This window comes from Raphanus sativus, chromosome 4 (genome assembly GCF_000801105.2).
Source record: "Raphanus sativus cultivar WK10039 chromosome 4, ASM80110v3, whole genome shotgun sequence".
NCBI lineage: Eukaryota > Viridiplantae > Streptophyta > Magnoliopsida > Brassicales > Brassicaceae > Raphanus > Raphanus sativus.
Window position 1 is genome coordinate 11591215 of NC_079514.1, and position 20152 is coordinate 11611366.

At 31.8% G+C, this 20152-nt stretch overlaps 2 protein-coding genes and 1 long non-coding RNA gene across 3 annotated transcripts; 1 reads left to right on the forward strand and 2 right to left on the reverse strand.

The window, feature by feature from the left end:
- Positions 1-201: 201 nt before the first annotated feature.
- Positions 202-913, reverse strand: LOC130512025 (uncharacterized). Its single transcript, XR_008945579.1, has 3 exons — positions 697-913; positions 604-627; positions 202-526 (listed from the first exon to the last, which is right to left on the reverse strand). It is a non-coding gene; the product is annotated as an uncharacterized LOC130512025 (long non-coding RNA).
- Positions 914-3245: 2332 nt separating this feature from the next.
- Positions 3246-3753, forward strand: LOC108835311 (uncharacterized). The gene has a single exon (XM_018608584.2). The coding sequence runs from the start codon at positions 3407-3409 to the stop codon at positions 3647-3649; it is 243 nt and encodes an 80-aa protein (XP_018464086.2). The 5' UTR covers positions 3246-3406; the 3' UTR covers positions 3650-3753.
- A 5929-nt stretch (positions 3754-9682) lies between these two features.
- Positions 9683-12236, reverse strand: LOC108855882 (probable WRKY transcription factor 48). The gene is made up of 3 exons (XM_018629805.2): positions 11489-12236; positions 11249-11392; positions 9683-10494 (listed from the first exon to the last, which is right to left on the reverse strand). The coding sequence occupies exons 1-3, from the start codon at positions 12064-12066 to the stop codon at positions 10017-10019; spliced, it is 1200 nt and encodes a 399-aa protein (XP_018485307.2). The 5' UTR covers positions 12067-12236; the 3' UTR covers positions 9683-10016.
- Positions 12237-20152: the final 7916 nt, after the last annotated feature.

Here is a 20152-nt window from a genome sequence, read left to right on the forward strand (position 1 = left end):
TCGCAATTCTCTTGCAAAATTTGTAACGGAATGATTTCCCTCGCAAATTTGCAACGGAACTATTTTCCTCACAAATTTGCAACGGAATTATTATCCTCGCAAATTTGCAAGAGAAAAATATTCCCTCGCCAAATTGCAATAGATTTGAAAAAAAACTTTCCCTCGCAAATTTGTCTCAGGATATTAAAAAAAAATACAAAATAAAAAATATAAATAAATATATATAAAGAAACTGGTATTTATATATACATACAGATACATATTTAAATACATGAATATATTAAAAACCTAAAAAAACTTATAACAAACTGGTTTAGTTAATTGAACCACTTTAACAAAACCTAATTAAGTGTAATCTAACTAAACTTAACCAAACCTAATTCTAAAAAAAAATTAACCCTACAAAATAAATCAGCCGACTCCTTCCCTCCTCCGCCGCACCACCACCACAGCGACGTCCACCACCACAGTGACCACCGCTGGTTGTCTCCTTACACATCAAGCTTCTTCTCAATCCTTCACCTCCCTTTACCAAAACAAAAAAAAAATCAGATCTAAACAGGGGGAGAGACAGAGAGATAGAGAAAGAGAGAGAGGACGAACCTATTTTGCCTTGCTTACTCCAGCCTGAAAACAAACAAATTCAGTTCAAAACAGAGAGACAGAGACGGGTGAACAGAGAGAGAGAGGTCGAACCATGGTGGTGAGGCGTGAGATAAAGAAGATCTGGCGGTGTGTGAGAGAGAGAGAGGAGAGCTGGCGGCGAGGATAGCTTGAGAGAACTGGATTCGGCGAGGAGAGAGACGAGAAAGTGAGATCCAGCAAGGAGAGAGATTTGAGAGTGGGAGAAGACACAAGGTCAGCGAGAAAGAGAAGAGATGGTGGATAAAAAAATCTCTTGTTTTTTTTTTTTTTTGACGGCACGAACAAATGAAAAGAATTAGGTTTATGTCATTATATACTAACCCTAGTCTGGAAACTCTTTTTTTTTTTTTGAGAAAATAGTTTTGCAACGGAATTGCAACGGGGCCCTCGCAATTCCCTCGCAAATTGCAACGGAATTTAATCCCTTGCAATTTTACAATAGATTTGCGAGGGAACCATTGCAATTTCCTTGCAAATTTATAGTTAAAGTGTTTTAGGGTTTTGTTATGTTTTCTATACACTAATATTTTTTTTTTTTCTTCTTCTATACACTAATATGTTTCTTTATATTTACTTTTTGAAATTTACTTTATAAGTAATTTAAAATTTGAAGTTAAATAATAAATATATTAGTTTTAAGATTTTAGTTAGAGTTTATGGTATTGGTTAATTTGGAGTATAATATGTATAGGGTTTAAGGGTTAAAAGTTTGGGGTATTGATTTAAGATTTTAAGCTAAAGTTTGAAAATAAATTTGAAAATAAATTATAATTACGTTTGAAAAGTTTTTATTTAGAGTTTAGATTTAAAGTTATGAATATAGAATAGAGGTTGAGTATAAGGTTAAAGGTTTAGAATATTGAGTTTTAAGATTGATTTTTGAAAAAGAAATAATTTTTGAGTTTATCTTTAATATTTTAAGTTAAATTTAAGATTTGATGTTAGAATATTAAAGTTTGAAGTTTGTGTTTGGATTTAGGGTTTGAAAAATTATTTAGGGTTTAGGGATTTAAAAAGACAAACTAAAGCTTGAAAACATGGATTTGCAAGGAAATTGCAACGAGTCTCTCGCAAAACCCTTGCAAATTTGCAAGGGAAATTAGATTCTCTCGCAAATTAACAAGGGAATTGCGAGGGAATCTTTGCAAATTCCTTACCAATTCCTTGCAAACTCCTTGCAAATCAAATAACTTTAAGGTTTCATTTGGGGGTTTGGTATATTTTTGGTGGATTACTATGTATTTGTATTTGTTGTTTAAAAAATTAATTAATGTGATTTTTTTTCTTTGGAAATTTACTTGATGTGTATTTATTGTATAAATTATAAAATTTTGATATTTAGTACTTACTAATATTAGTTCAAGTTTCGAATTGTGAGAAAACAAGATAAACATATAAAGTTTTTATTTAGAGTTTAGATTTAAAGTTATGAATTTAGAATAGAGGTTGAGTATAAGGTTAAAGGTTTAGAGTATTGAGATTTGAGATTGATTTTTGAAAAAGAAATAATTTTGAGTTTATATTTAGTATTTTAAGTTAAATTTAAAATTTGGTGTTAGAATATTAAAGTTTGAAGTTTGTGTTTGGTTTTTAGGGTTTAAAAAAGCATTTAGAGTTTAGGGATTTAAAAGACAAACTAAAGCTTGAAAATATGAATTTGCAAAGAAATTGCAACGAGTCTCTCGCAAAACCCTTGCAAATTTGCAAGGGAAATTAGATTCTCTCGCAAATTAGCAAGGGAATTGCGAGGGAATCTTTGCAAATTCCTTGCAAACTCCTTGCAAATCAAATAACTTTAGGGTTTCATTTGGGGGTTTGGTATATTTTTGGTGGACTATATGTATTTGTATTTGTTGTTTAAAAAATTAATTAATGTGATTTTCTTTTTGGAAATTTACTTGATGTGTATTTATTGTATAAATTATAAAATTTTGATATTTAGTACTTACTAAATTAGTTCAAGTTTCGAATTATGAGAAAACAAGTTAAAAATTTCGTTGCAAAATTTGCAAGAGAATTTTTTTCTTTGCAAATTTGCAAGGGATTTGCAAGAACGATGTAACTACCATCGCAAATCTCTTGCAAATTTGCAAGCGAAACGTTTCTCTCGCAAATTTGCAAGAGACTTGCAAGGATTATATTTTTTCTTGCAATTTCGTTGCAAATACGTCGCAAATTTGCGAGGAAAAATTTCCCTTGCAAATTTCCATTGCAATAGGTCTGTTTTCTTGTAGTGGAATCGGTCCAATTTTAAAAGAAAAAACTGTCCACAACCATATATAAAATATACAGATATATTTCATGTACATATGTGTACAATATGTATTCAAACTTACGAATGTAAAAATACAAGACATATATTTGAAAATTTATAATATAATAGTGTTTGACGTTTATATTCTTCTAGGTAATTTGTTATTTTCCTACTTATAGGGTATCCAGATTATTTTTCAGAACGTATCAAAGTGGATAGCACAGCATATATAACGATTCGTTGATTCTTTTTATCTGGTCCTACGGAACTTAAGATATTTTGTCGACTAATATACAAGTTTAACATATAAAATTATTAAAGGAATGACCGCTAAGTCATGACCACATGTCAGAGCAGTAATACACATCATTTCCAAAACCCATTATATTAATAAACAAGTTATTATCTTTCTTGTTTTCTCTTCATCAAGAAAGACACAAAATGAAAAATCCCCTCTTTTATTAGAACCCAGAAGAAATATTGTATAGAGACCAAAAAAAGTTGGTGATGTCATCTTCCCGATGGACGCTGATGGATCTACCGTCGTACCTGTCGTCATCGTGGGTGTTCCGGTGGCCGGAGGTGAACCTATCATTCCTGAACTCCGGTTGGAACATGAGACTGTTGTCGCTGTCTGGTAATTTCTCAATCATCGATGATCTGTTGTGGAGTTTGATATCGGTTGTTGAATCTATGGCTATTGTAGCTACGCTATGTTGCTACTTCTTGTTATGCGGTTGTACGCTTTGAGTATTCCATTTTCTCATTATTTAATTTTCTAAAACTTTTGTCGCGAATTTAGTTACCAAATGAAAATCTCTGTAAAATAAAATAAAATGATGAATTTCGTGACATTTCTTGACGTTTCATATGATGCTTTAGTACTACCTAGTACTAGTTCTATACTCAGTCAGTTCCGTTTAGTTTCGTTTTACGTATTCTACTGATGTCACATTGGTTTATACTGTGGTAATGAAATTGAAGGTACAAACCATTTAAGTTTTAACTTATGATTATTCATCATTAGTTTGATATATCTTAGCAATATGTGGAGATGTTGTATACTTGTATATATAATGGGAGTAATAGAAACTAACTGCTATTCACTATATGTATGTGTTTTGGGAAAACAAATAAAGTTTTTGAATGTTTGTTGCAACAACATAGCAAGCAATGTTAGCTGCCAAAAGAAAGCAGATTACCTACTTTCTTTAAAAGAAAAGGCGCCCAAGAAAGATATTTCGTTGCGGTACGTATAACTAACGTTCCTTTTTTTAATTGTTAGACATCCGTTTTCAAAAATTTATAAATTAAGGTATCCGTCTTCATGAGTTCTAGTGAGGTAGAGTCAGGGCAGGGCCGGGCCTGACTTTTTTAATGTCAGAAGCAGTGAAAAAGTTTTGGTCCCGAAAATGGTTTTTAGCTAATTTGAACTTTGAAACTGCCTACTAAACCACTCAACCAACTGACTCTTGCAAAATTGGCCCCTAAAGTTGTTTATAAATATATTGGCTCTAAGCCCATGCTGCACCAGCTTGTGGTCAAGTCCGGCCCCTGGGTGTAGTTGTTAATTAATTCAATTATAAAAGATCACATTTGAGGTTGACAAACAAATATTACATCTATAAAACAAATCTTGCACTGGTTAGAATCAATTAGAAGTAAACGGGTGAGCAGCTTTGTTGGAACCGAAACTAAGAGCCAACTTGATTTTCTTGACAACACCTTTAGGAAGAAAAATAAAACAACTTCTACACACAGTTTTAAAGACTTTTAGAAAAAATTTCACTAGGCCAAAGTACAATAATCTCAAATCAAATTTTTTTGCTTGTTCACATACATTAGCTGTTAATTATTCATTAATTTTTATGTTTTTAGTGAGAATCTGTCCAGCCTGAGCTAAAAATGGAGACAGTTTGATTCTGGGCTTTAAGCCCACACCTGTATGTATGAGCTTTAAGGCTATCTTCAAGATTGGCTAGTCAATAGTCGATCAAAAGTTTGATAAATAAAAACTATTGGATCTCGGGTTGGAACATCATGTCTGGGTCAATTTTTTCGCTTTATAATTTCTACAAAGCCATAAACTAATCGTAGGGGTTGGGGCCTCCCAAATTTCAGGCTGTTATAGACGATAGCATGTGTTGTTTTCGACTACGAAAGCTTCTATCTGTGTTCCAGAAATGCAAATAACCTTTTTAATAAGAAAAACCATATGTATAAGTAACTCCTACAAATACCACCGAGTAAATCAACTAGTTTCAAGTAATTATCAACATTTTAATCTTGTTCATTTAAATCAATCAGTTGTGACACATGGCTACAGTTCTCAACGTTTAACATATGTATATAATATGGCACTAGATACTTTTAACGAAAAATAACAACAGGCTTCATATATCAGAACTGGACAACACACCTGGATTTGGGAAGAGATCTTGCAAATAATTCAAGCTCGACTATACAATATGCTATGTTTCAGCAGGGGCGGCTTAGATGGGTGGGCGGGGAGTGCGACCGCTCCAGGGCCCGAGGATCCAATATATTTTTTTACAATTTTTTTTTGAAATTTTTAATAAATATAAATATATTTTAATTAAATTTAGTTATGTATATTTTAAAAACTAAATTTATCTTGAAAATTTTCATACAAAATAATATAATTGCTTAAATAATTACATTAAATTTTAGATTTTAACTAATTTTCAAAAGAAAAATTGCCAAAATCTATATAATTTATTTTTGTCCAGGAGCCTAAAATGTTTATGAACCGGCCCTGTGTTTCAGTGTTCAGTTCAACAATTTCTCTGAAAGTTAAAGTTGGCTTTAAATAATAGATTGCAATCTTACGGTATGCAATCTTCTACAACATTAACACATGGTCATGTACCAATGCTATTTTCATATGTAACTGTAGCCATGATAATAAAAGTAAAGTTCAAAATTAGGGAAAGGACGAGAAAAAGGAAGAATCAAATCAAAGATTGATTGAACATGACTTGGCGGCTGGTATGAAAAGAAAATGGTGAAACATTTTGATAGATATATCAATATCATATTTATGATCACTTTTACATTCTTGGGAAAGTCGGACATATAAATCTTATCTATTATTTCTAGTAGACCATTATTTCAGTCAATAACTCTCTTAAGATGATCAATCTATTCATTTTTTTCTCTAATACAGCGCGGATCGAATACTATTATAACTTTCAGTATTTGAGATTTGTTTTGTATTTTACGGAAGTATCCAATTTTTGATTTTTTGCTTCGGAAAACTACGGATATCCAGTTTTCCGGATATCTGAAAATTCACAGATGTTTACGAATATTTACGGATATCCGGTTTTTCCGATATCCAGAAAATCTACAGATGTTTGCAAATATTTATCGATATTTACGGATATCTGGTTTTCCTGATATCCAAAAAAATTGCAGATGTTTGTGAATATATTTACGGATATCTTATACAATCTATTTAATGCAAATAAATTTACAAAAAATCATACAAGTTTGTCTTCAAAAAATATTTTTAACATAATATAAATACAAAGTAAATATTAGTGCAACTGAATCTATATGTTTCAGAAATTTTTAAAAATTAATTAAATGTTCTTATAAAAATAGAAAAATTAAAAGAATTATAGTTTTATAAAGATTTTATATTTCTTTCTTAATTTAATACTTCTATAAGTAATTTTATAAATAAAACTAAAAATATATGTAAAATCATAGTTATATAAAATTATACATTTAAACTTTTATATTTAATTGTACATATATTTGTATAAAATTCTGAGCAAATCGGATATCCAACTCTGAAATTTTTAATATTTGTAATTTACTTTATTTTTAACGGATATTAAATTTTAATATTTGTTTTTGGGCAAGAAATTGTCACCGACAATCGACCTCAGTTCACAAGTCATAACTTCAAAGATTTTTGCAAGAACTGGAGCATAAAACTCACTTTTGCCATGCTAGACATCCTCAGTCCAACGGACAAGAAGAATTTACCAACAAGACCGTGATAAGCATGCTGAAGAAGCGCATGGAAAAGGAATTACACAGAGTCTTATGGGTTTACCGGACCACTCCAAAAACGGCTACATGTGAAACTTCTTATTCATTGGTCTACTTCGAAGATTTACAGATATATATAATCTTCGGATCGAAATAAATAACGAATCAAATCAAAATTAAGGGATAGAATTTTCAACCCTATGTCTATGTCTATGTCATCGATCTAAGATGATTGAGTAAACAGATTTCAATTTATTAATCTTATTAAATAGTACTCAATTTTAAACTAGAAATAACAAAATATTTTCACTTGACTTGGATAGGAATTTATCAGAAAACCAGAATTTGCTTGCAATGAGTAACATTGTTAAACCAATCATGAGTAGATCATAACAACTAGAATTTAAATGATGTTCTGATAACTTAGTGATTGACTGTTTGTGGCCAAACCCACTTTGTTTTCTACCTTATACGTACGCTAGTGTATTTACACTTTGTTTTCTACCTTATAGTTTTTTGTACGTACGTATTTATAGTTGATACGGACGTTTCCAGTATTTTAATTTTTCATTCTGATTTTTGGTTTATTGAGTTAGCAAAGTGATATTACAGAAACTCTTATTGGTAAACATGTTTACCCGAAGATTTCTTGACATTACATTTGCTATATTTTCTTAATTGATCATAATGTACGACGGGTCAACATTTCACATCTCATTTGCCACGTACTGTGCTTTTTTCCCAACTTCAAATAAAAATGAAAATAATATGTGGATTAGTTTGATGACGTCGTCTACTTTTTCTGTTTAAGTCGTAACAATGATGAAAATGTTCCAACTATAGTCTAAAACTGATAGTTATCAATTATTATTGCAGTATCACCTTATCTACCCGTTCAACTTATTTTACTGTCAACATTTAAGATCCAAACATAACCAGCGGCAATACAAAATAGACTAGTATACATACATGGGTGAATCTAGAATATTGATTTTCTAATGGGTGCAAAATTTTAATGGGTACTCGACCATGAGACAAATAGGTAATCGACATGTATATGTGTGCATCCATGCCAGTACATCCTCTACTTCTGCGACAATCTGCAAGCAAATTGATCGCTTCATCAGAGACGTCATCCTTGGTCATAGGAGAGACAAACGTTTCAAAGGCTTAATGAAGTCTTGGCTGAGATTTGAGTAATTGGTTCAAGCCTTAACCAAATATTTTGTAGGCTCACCTTGTTTTAATTTTTTGCCAAGGCTGACCCTGCTAAGCTTTAACCCTTTTGTAAATACTTCAAACTCTCTCATATTTATATCAATTCACATTTTGGAAAAAAAAAAGGTCCTTACGTACGGGAATGGTGCGATTAAAGAAACACATTGATTAGAATTAACTCTCCATAATATACAAAGCATGCTTTGTTTTGATACTTTGTTGGTCATAGATTAGGGTTGATGAGTAGCCTGTTAGAACTACTTGTGTTTCTATTTTTTAGTGATTAAAAGACAGTCCATTATGGACATTACTAACTCTATGCTTTTTGCATTTACTTTTATATTTAATATCAGCCATACATCACTTGCGTAGCTATCGGCTTCCTGAAAAAGACCTAAAGCATATATGCACACGCATATATAGCTCCATGCAACAACTTTATGACTGTGATATATATATATCGGTGTGTGAGGGAGGGGGTTAGATTTGTGTTTGTTAATCAATGTCAATGGATGGCTTACATAAAACGGATATAATAAAAATATGAAGACGTTAATTCGTATAATTACATGCCACAAAAATTCACTGTTTATTGTTCAAAAAAAATTCCATTTTTTAACTTCGCAAGCAAATACTTGAAACTTATGCTAGATAGTAGATACAATACAGTTTGTTTTTTGCTAACTGCAATACATTTTCTTGGGTTAGTGCAAAGGAGAATTAGACAAATGATGTTTCTTACTGTAACTTATGGTCCACATGGCCATATCTACAATTTAAGTACTCATGTACACAAACGGTGCGCTTACTAATCCTGAAAGTCTTTTTGAATATTATTTGTGGTGATTGAAGACTAACATAAAAGTCGCAACGAAGAAAACTATGAAAAAGACTTTTGAGTTTAGGGCCAAAGATATGTATCGCTGACCTTATGAATTTACATTTATCCGCATACCAAAAGGCTAACAAGTAGCATCCATGTGACTAAAAAGATATGAAGTATATCTTTTCTTCTATTATTTAAGCTTTTTGTACTGTCGAAATTATAGTAGATGTTCGTTGCGAATAAACCATGTTTGTGTGTGAAATATAAAGTGTGAAAGGACAATTCTGTAGTTGTTATGAAACATGAGAAGTAAGCATATATGAACACTAAGTATAGATTCATATAATCTAGCAGGATGTCCAGCTAAAGGTCATATAAAACTGTACGTCCACTAATTAATTGTATTTCATGGAACTAAACCGAAGTTAAATATTGAATGTGTATTCTGTTATACATTGACTATATGATGAATGCATGACTAATTATGAATGAATTTGGTTTGTTTTTAGGCATATAGATCGATGATCGTTCTACATAATTTAATAAACTCGAAATAGCTTATATATGTGATCAATATGTTAATACCCATTGGTTGGGATTGATAGAAATAAAATAAAATGAGATTCGAATAAAATGAGAGCCAGACAAGTTGATAGCATAGTTACATATTAAATGGTATGAAAACGTATAATCGCAGAATTAGAACCCGATACAAAGATTTAAAATTTAATAATTGTAGATTAGACCCTCTGCTCATAGTTCTCGAAGAAAATAATACATTTTTACTAATACTAAAAAGAAAACAAAAAAAAAGAAGTTACATCTATATCACATATGCTACAAGCCTACAGACCTCTGTTCCTAGTAAGCATCGGTTATTTGTGTAATCGCAATTCCGAAAAAAACGATGCTAGATATTGATAAAGAAAAAAGCATTTGAAACCAGCTAGCAATATCGGTTTAATTACCTAAACCGGCCAAAAAATCCTCATAAAACCTAGCAACCGGTTCCGTCCAAAAAAAAAACAATTGCTCCGGGGGAAAAGAAGTTCATTTCTTATCCTCTTCATTGATTTGGGTGTTAATAGTATCCTCTCTGATCTGCGAAGGAAGAATATCTTGAAGTAATCCATGATCTCTAATGGCAGAAGTAGTCGACGTAGAAGCTTGTGGCATATGATCATAACCAAATCCAGGGAATGATGATGGCCCTGGATTAATGAAAGTACCATTGGGGGAGCTTCTATTGATCATGCTTAGAGAAGTGTTGTACATGCTGTTGTAGGGTTGATGATGCTGAGTTAGCAAGTAGCGTGGCTGAGGGATAGAGAATGATGATGATGACGCGGTGGTTGCACCATGGTCAAGGATTGGTGACGTGAGCATTCCGATGTGTCCACGTGGCGTCATGGGGAAAGGATGAGAGTGTTGACCTTCGTAGGTTGTCATGACGATGGAAGGATCATCGGAGGATCTCTCTACTCTCTTCTTCACTCCACAACCCACTGTGGTGCAACGGTAGTAGCTTCTGCACATTGAAATAATTTTATCAAATATTAGTACATCTACAAACTAAACATGGATAAAATGTTCTTATACATTTTAAAATTTTGAAAAACAATGAAGTCTGAAGATGTGAGGAACAGAAGATCTCGAGATCTAAGATGAAGTTTGGAACAAGTTGAGATAGAAATCTTCCGACAGAAGAAACATAAATCAAGGGAAGAAAAAAAACACACAAACCTCATGGAGTGGAACAAGAGAAAAGATATTCTTGGAAACGAAAATTCAAACATTTTGGACCCTACACACACTGTATTAGGTGTATATAGTCGTCTATATATATTATCATACTGAACATGTATATAATATGAATTAGAGTCATGTGATATGCATACTAGACTCGGCATGTATGGAGAACACTGATCAACCTAGGGTTACTCTACACACACACCCGTAAACATACATGGTTTGTTATTTATAGGATAATTTGAATGAAGATGTTTTTTTTTTTGAACAATTTGAATGAAGATGTATATATAGCATATATATCACAAGATCTATTCAAAGTTATATGACACCCAAAAATAACATGTCGAAGTTGTAGATGATCTTTATGTATAGGAAATAACTGGATCTAGTGAAGTATATTTACTTATGCATATAATAAAGTATATGAAATACAGATGCATGCAAAGTGACGATGATCTATATGGATCTAGCTAGGGCTGTAATATGTATACATATATATAACAACATATATACAGAGTAATATATATTACCTGGGATAAGGACTGTTTTTGACAGCTTTCTGGCCGTACTTTCTCCACCTATAACCGTCGTCAAGGTTATCAATATCGCTCTTGGTCAGAAACGCGAACCTAGCCTCTCTTGCCTTCTTTTGGTTCTTCTTCTTTGCCTTTAACCTTCAAAACAAGATATATATACACAAAAATCAATAAATCCAAATCCAAAGAATAAATCAATCAGTCAATGAAATGGAAAGTTAATTAATGACTTACTGTGGCTTAGTACCCTTGTGCTCTTGTTGATCTCCTTCTACTTGATCTTTAACAGCAACCTCTTTGTTAGTATTATCATTTGCAGCTTCATTGGATGAAGAGGAGACTGAGGTTGAGTTTGGAGATGTCGGTGCTGTGTTGACAACTTCTGATGACTCAGCCTTTGTTGTTACAGGTTGAGGCAAGGGTAAATCAGTAAAAAAAAGATTAGTATCGTTGCTGTTTTGGAGAGGAAAGGCATCGAATGAGAAAGAAGATGGGTTAGAGGATGAAGCAAATTGATGTTGGTCTTGTCTGAGCAAGTCAAGAAAAGAGTTAGGATTATTAGAGGGGTGATCTTCGAAATAAGAATAAGGAAAAGGTAAAGATATTGGAGTATCGAAGATGCTTGAGAGATTGATGTTGTTCCCAGCTAGCTCCAACTGATGAAGATGATGGTCTGATGACGTAGCTAGATTCGCCATGTGTGATGATGAAGATGATGCTTGAGATTGTTGTTCTTGGTGCTCGATCTTGGTCTCTGTGTTCTTGGTACTGTTGAGCTGCTCCTTTTGATGTTGTTCTATCTTCTTCTCCATGTAATAGAAATGATGGAATATTTGAGAGGATACTTTATAGAGATATCTTCATCATTGTCATCTTCTGAGATTTAGTGAGGATGAGAAAGGAGAACTTTTCTTTAGCTTTCTTGTTTTCTTTAATAATGGTTTATGTGATTTGAGATAAGAGGAGGAGAGAGAGAGAGGTGTGAATATAACTTGTATGGAGTTTTGGGTTCTTCTGGAAAACAGCTTGGATTTAGGAGATTTCCCATTGGTTTTTTTTAATTATTATTATTTTATGTCCTCTCATATATTTACGCGGGCAAGAATATTAAAATGGGAATTAAGAATAATAAAAAGGAGAAAAACATTGGTCACCGGTATACGCCGGTCATGAGAGGCGTACGGTTGTGAACGGTATCGCGACGGTGCCGTCCTCTGCCGGGTATTTAATTTTATGCCTTCATTTCGTTTTTTCATCTTTATTCCACATTATGTCGTGTCTCCTAACGGCATGGTTACAGTTTGGCTTTAATTTACTAAAACTACTTGACTTTTTTTTTTTTTTTTGAACCGAAAACTACTTGACTTTTGTTGTTCAAACTTCATTCGAATTTTTACATTTCATTTATACTTTAGCTTGAAAATATTAATCTTTGCAAATGATTGGTATGTCATAAGATCGATGAGTCATCATTTAACAGTATTAAGTAATAAGTATTCCAGAAACATTAAAATTTTAAATAGTTGACAAGAATTATATAATTGTAAGATATGCAATTCTGAACTATTTTTTAAGTTCTTTAAATTATAAAATATGACTGAAAGTAAACCTAAAAATTAAAGTTCAGTTTTTCTCCTGGAATTTTATCTTACACAAGCAAAATTTTATTCGGATGAATAATTCGTTACCATTTGAGGGAAAATGTACAAGTAAAATCCGGTTAAAACGGTAGACCAATGGTACGAGGAGTGACGCGTGAAAGAAAACACGTAGACGTATGAAACGGAAAAAGTGTAGGTCGGCCGCATGCGATTACTGCTCTAATTATTTATTTTTTGATAGTATTATTATTTTAAGCTCCTCGCGGCTTTCCTTGAGTTTAAACTTTTTAAACGGCAACTCGTCTTTTCCATTGTAAATGCTTTTTACGGGAAAAGAAAATCTGTGATCCTGACAAAAAAATAATTACATTTCGCCTAATTCTATTTTGACTTGAACGTCTTGTAGCCGATTCTTTTCATATCACAGGCTGCATTAGATTATTTGACACTATTGTTTTTATATTTTTCGTTTACCATTGGCAAAATAGCAAATTTTAATTTTAAGACAACTATATTTAAAGTAAGCATAGTAGTATCGTAATTATAATGAAAACACACAGTTTGTAACTTTTAGTGCAATTACCAATGTTAGAGACATACTCAATGATCTGGAACTTCAAGTGAGTACATTTTATATATGAATTATATATTGATAATGAATATAAATATAATAAGCTAATGGCCATTTAAGTTATGATAACAAATCCACGCTAAGAAAAGTAAAACTGAAAACAGTGAGCACATACTTTCACGTAGATAGAGAATATAAGAAGAGAAAAATGCTCCTACGCAAAGATACAACCAACAGAAAGAGACAAAAAATTAATGGAAATTCATAGTTAATTGTGAATTGAATAAATTGAGAAACAGTAAAAGCAGGAAAGTAATTTTAAAAATAAAATTAAAAATGGAGTAAACGCGTAAGAAAGAAGCTTCGAAAATAGGCTGACATAAAGCACACGTCAGCATTGAGTTTGCTTCTTCTCCGACAAGTCATCAGTCATCAAAAATCCTCAACTATTTATTGCTCCACGCCTCCACTCTCATTATATCTTTCTTTTTTAAAGAAACTCTCATTATATCTTAAGCTATTTATAATTTTATAAGAAATTAAACTCGATATTTCAATTTTCTAATCCCCAAAATATTGTTAGATCACAAATTCATATATAGAAACATAAATTCGATCAATTAGATATCTCCAGAGAAATAGCATGATATAAAAAAATCGTTCTTGGATAAAATTGCAGTGCCGATTCTGAGATATATGAGATCCCATACAAAACTAAAAATCGGGCCTCTAAATCTTATTAAAAATTAACTAAAATTCAAGTTTACAACAAAACAAATCATAATGTCCTAAAAGCTAATAACAAACTATATCAATTCAAGAAAGTACATCTTCTTATATTTTCTATAAAATCATCGGCCAAATTTTAATGTCAAATGATCGAATCATATCATTTTTAGTGGAAAAGATAACCGAACCAATTAATCTTACATGTGATGTATTTGATTGTAAGTCATACTTTATGAAAATTGATATTAGTCAGACAAACATAAAAACTGGATAACAAAAAAAATTGGAAACAAATATTTAAGTTCTTTTAGTTTTTATTTACATAGCTCGTAAAAGGAGTGAAATATATTTTCGTTTCTACTACTACCTAAAATGGGTACAGTTTAATAAGGTTTAATTAATTAATATTATTTATTATTCACTCTCATATTAAAATAAATAGAAAAAAGAAATTTATTCTTGTTTTGTGTTTAGAATACATCCCACAATTTTTAACATTTCTTACTTTCTAAAGAATACAAATTAGCAACGTGAAAATAGCCCCAAAACTTTATTAAATTTATAGGCCCCATGCATTTGTTTCTTGTGTTTGGGGTCAGAACCGGCTCTGTACTTAAGGTGATAAAAGCACACTTTATATAACTCTCATGAACAAGTGTCTCAATTACAACAAGATAGCTACCACTTTTCAAAATATATTCAATCAAATTTTTATAGCATTTGAGTTTAGGGTTTAATGATTATTATTTAGTGATGATGTTGAATTTAATTAACATTTATAAATTTTTTATATATTTTTTAAAACATTTATAGATATTTTGTAAATCATTTTTAAATTTTTTTAAATATTTTATAAATTATTTTTAAACATTTATAAATGATGTATGAATGTTGGTTTAGTATTTCACCACAAACTTAATGTATTTGTGTAAATAGTTATATCCTAAAAAATAAATTTGAAAATTTGTATTAAATTTGTGGTAAAATTAAAATTCTCCCAAAATTCATTTGATATATTAAATATTCATGTATGAAAATAAAATATTACATAAAACATACCCATTTTCAAAATTCACTTTTGTTATCTGAACAACAAAAGTATTATGTTGTTTTCATCACCATTATTTTTTTCGTTGTCATTGAGTCTTTTTCTGAAAAAAGTTTTGTCAGGGAGTCTACAAATGATGAAATGAGCTATTTTCCACATTTTTTTATTTTAGCTGAGATGAAAGAAGATTTTTTACCAAACAACCTAATAAATACTCTATCCGTTTCAAAATGGATAAAGTTTTAATAAGTTTTGATGTTTTGAAATACATGTTTTCATATTTCAATGTGATTTTTTAGTTTATTCAAAATTGAAATAACCAATGATATTTTATAGTATATTTTATAATTGGATAATAGTTTTAATATATATATATATATATATATATATATATATATTTATCATATTTTAAAAAATAATAATAAGTATTAATAATTGTGCATTAACCTAAAACTTAAGTATTTTGGAACAAAGAGACTATCATATTTTCAGATAATCATCACATTTGGAGTTGAATTTCCTTTTTCTTTAGCTACAGTTTTTTTCTTTCATTTATCTATCTCAAGTTCCAATTCAACTATATATTTATTTTAATTAAAGAGTCACTTACTATTCTTTTTATTTAACTGTATCTAATTTTATTTAAACATTAACCACTACATTAGAGCGATTATCAATAAGTAACAAAAAGTTAGCCCTACGTTGTTATATGACCCTACGTTTTTTTCTGTAAATATACAGTAACCACTATATTAGGATAACCCTACATTATATAACTGTATATAAATTAAATTTATTTAACATATAAGAAAAATTTGCATATTCATATAAACAAAAACAACCAAAAATGACAAACCAAAATTATATCGCACGTAAAATTTAGAACAGATAAATATAATTACAAAGAAATAGACATACATGCATATGATTACAAAGAACGGAGTGTGTGTTGGATCAACTTTTAAATTGCTATTATTTTATAAAATAGATTTTGATTAAGATTTATATAGATATATGATTACAAAAAAACACAAACATAATTACAAAGAAAAACACAAGTTTAAAATAAATAACTTTAGATAAAAATTAAAATTAAAATATATATGCGATTTGAAAGTGCAGGTGAGAATCTACTTTAAAAGTGAAATTGAAAGGTAACTTTTGTTGGGAGGTGGGGGTTACACGCTTTTCTCTCATTACATAATCTTTTGTGTATGAGGAATGAAGGGTCATGGTCATGGACCCGCCCGACCCGTCTCTTGTGGCTCAAAGCAGTAACACTGTGAAATCGTATATCAGGCAGCTGTTCTTATGTCGACAATGGTTTTATCGAGCTGCCAAAATATAGAAAGCAGGCACGTGTGGTTTTATAAACGCGTTATTAGCTGTTTTATTTTCCCTACTCTCATGTCGGTTGCTTCCGCACCAAGCCACACTCCTTTTTGTTTTCCTCCTCGCAACACTTTTTCAGTAAACACGTTAAGTTGTTTCTTTTACTTATCATTGGTTAATGATAATAGACCAACATCGATAGAAATGATTAATTAACAATATAGTAGATAAAACTCGGTGAACATTTGAAAATAAAGAAAACGCGTGATCGAATCCTACGATGCTAATACTTCCCAAGCAAAAAAAAAATGCTATACGTTGATGAATGCTGATAAGTGACACGTACTTACCATCGATCTAGTTCAAAATGTTATACACTTGTGAGGCTTTCGTGTATAGGAGGCGTGCACTGTTTTCTTGTACGATATAATATATATTGTGTGATGTAATGTACCGTCCTGAGATGATGTGTATACAAATGAATTAATGGAAACCAAATCTCAGTAGTATAAGAACTTGGTTTGACATGGTCCACTCGTAAAAAGGTTAAGTAGCCGCAAACTAAGGACGTACGTCCACACATCCTCTTTTTCCTACGTTCATGTAAAAAGAATCTCAAAATCGCCAAATCGCGAATACAAATACTTGCTACCACAATAACCACTCGGTCTTTCTTTATTTCTTTTCTATTTTATACACACATATATATCATTATCTTTGTATGCATCTATCTATACGGAGACCGAGTCACAACCACTCCGGCCAACTGGTATATAATCTTTTAGGGGGTTGTTTTCAATTTAGTATTTGATGTGATTTGATTTTTAATAGAGTTTTAGATGATTTTAATAAGTTGCAGAGATTTAGGTGATTTTTGTTAAACTACTCTAGAATATCACCTAAAACAATGAGATTTGAGTTTTATTTTTTTTAACTAAGAAACTCCACCCAAACACCCTAAAATCACTTCAAAACTTTAAAATCCCACAACTTAAAATATTTTCAATAACAGTGGATTTCAGAGTACTTTACGAAATGTCAAGTTCAATAACAGTGGATTTTAAATGAGTTTTTAAAATTCATGTTTGAATAACAGTGGATTTGTCATTTTAATACAAATCACCTGAAACTCTCAATTGAATACATCCCCCTTAATATATAATACAAAAACATTATTAAACAAACTATTGATCGTTCTTAGTGCAAAAAAAGAACCATTGATTATTCTTTTTCGTAAGAGGTACATTAAAGCGACTGAGAAAGGAAGTATATTCACTAATAATATAATAACGTTCACACGCAGATATATGTAAGCGTAGTGCGATTAGTTTAGACTACAAGGGTCTAATACTTAGATCGGTATGAGATTAAAAAAACATAGTACTATTTTAGTGCTTTACGGGCTTAAATCTCACTTTCCAAAGTATGTTTTGTGTATATATATATGCTAGATCTGTAGCATGTATGTCTATACATGTGTTGTGCACATGGATGAGATCGGGTTTTGTTAAGTTCGAATTGTAGAGTTACTATATATCGCGCGGATAAAGTTATTGCTTTTATAACCCAAAACATTAAATAAATTGATATGATTGACTAAAGGATCATAGCTAAGCTAACTGCTAAAGTTCACGAGACCAGATCTAAGGAAGTGTATATATATTTCATATGGGTGAGACGACACGGTCAAAAGTCAAAGGTATTGACCATCAATTGTTCAGCTTACACTTTTATTAAAGTTGAATTTTCATAATCGATCGATCACTTTCATATTTCGATTGAGAGTGTATTGTTCTGAGCTATTCAATTCGCATGTATTTTTCTAGAAACTAGTTAATAATTTTTTTTGTCAACTCTTGATTGTTCTTTTTAATCAGCTTCATTTATGATTTTAACGTCATCTAAAATAAATCTGTAGATTAATAGATCGCAAACTCTTACAAATATTATTAATCAAAGCTTTACTTTAAGAAAAATCAGAGAAAGGTGGTGTGTCATAGTGTTGACCATTGATAATTTAGGGTTTTTGTTCACTTAACTTTTTCTTTTGATTAAATTGTTCACTTAACTTTTGCAGAGGTTCCTTTTATTGTTTTCTAAATCTAATTATTGTTTTCATTTCAAAGCCGAAATTATAATCATATTCAAGCACAGTCGTATATATCATCTTTGCTATATTTATATCTAGTAAATTAAGTTTATAGGATAATATTTGGAGACTATGGTTCAAATTTTAATATATTGCTCTATCGACGTGAACAATGTGTTATATGGTTACTTGATTAAGTGCCCAGCTGACTTATTAGTATTGATATTATATCGTTTGACCAAAACAAAATTCTAAACCCCCAAATGCTCTAGAATTAAACTTGGAAACTTTTGAGCATATTATTGTCATGTCACTTGTCAATGTTGAAAAGAGTAAAGGTCAAAAGAGTTAGCTATCGTCGGTCCAAGCCAAATGAGCCAGGTGTGCGTTCACATAATTACAAGGTGCATATACATATAAAACGTCTTTCATTGACATGTATTTTCTGCAAGTCGGTGATTATTATGAAACTCTCATCGGATCTGACCTACTTAAGTTAGAGAGAGATTGGCGGCACTCAAATTTCAAATATCATATATATGAAACGAGACAAAAACAAAAACAAATATGAATCAAGAGAAGATAATATTGTTTAAGATCAGAACTTAAGAAGAAACTTAAATACCAACCTAAACCACGATAAATTGTTTTTTCCAAACTGTAATATCCCGAGTTGTGATATGTGAAAAGGCTTAAGAGAATTGATTTGGCTACCTATATCACCAAAGTTGACTTACCTTTTCCGTCACACATCCGTTTAGAACTCCAGAGTTAAGCGTGCTTGGGCTGGAGTAGTGAAAGGATGGGTGACCTATCGGGAAGTGATTCGCGATACCGTGTGAGTGAGGCCAAAGCACGGGGAAAGGTCATGTGGTGATTGCAGGGTCAGTAAACGATAATTTCGAGCCTTGGAAAATTAACGACCGACCGTCGGATGGGATGGGGCTCACGGGCCGAGAGAGCGGGCGTGGGTGGCCCATTAGCCGTGGGCGGGTCGGGGCGTTACAAGTGGTATCAGAGCTGGTTAGCTGTCTCAGTTCTGACCTGAGAGGCGTCTTGAGACCTGTCGTAGAGCGCAACGAGGGCGTTGCGTTCTTTGAGAGGGGGTGAATTGTAACATCCCGAGTTGTGATATGTGAAAAGGCTTAAGAGAATTGATTTGGCTACCTATATCACCAAAGTTGACTTACCTTTTCCGTCACACATCCGTTTAGAACTCCAGAGTTAAGCGTGCTTGGGCTGGAGTAGTGAAAGGATGGGTGACCTATCGGGAAGTGATTCGCGATACCGTGTGAGTGAGGCCAAAGCACGGGGAAAGGTCATGTGGTGATTGCAGGGTCAGTAAACGATAATTTCGAGCCTTGGAAAATTAACGACCGACCGTCGGATGGGATGGGGCCCACGGGCCGAGAGAGCGGGCGTGGATGGCCCATTAGCCGTGGGCGGGTCGGGGCGTTACAGATACAATCTATGTTTAAATAAACTAAGCGTGATCTTTGTTTACAAATTAGTGTAGATTTGGTTATAA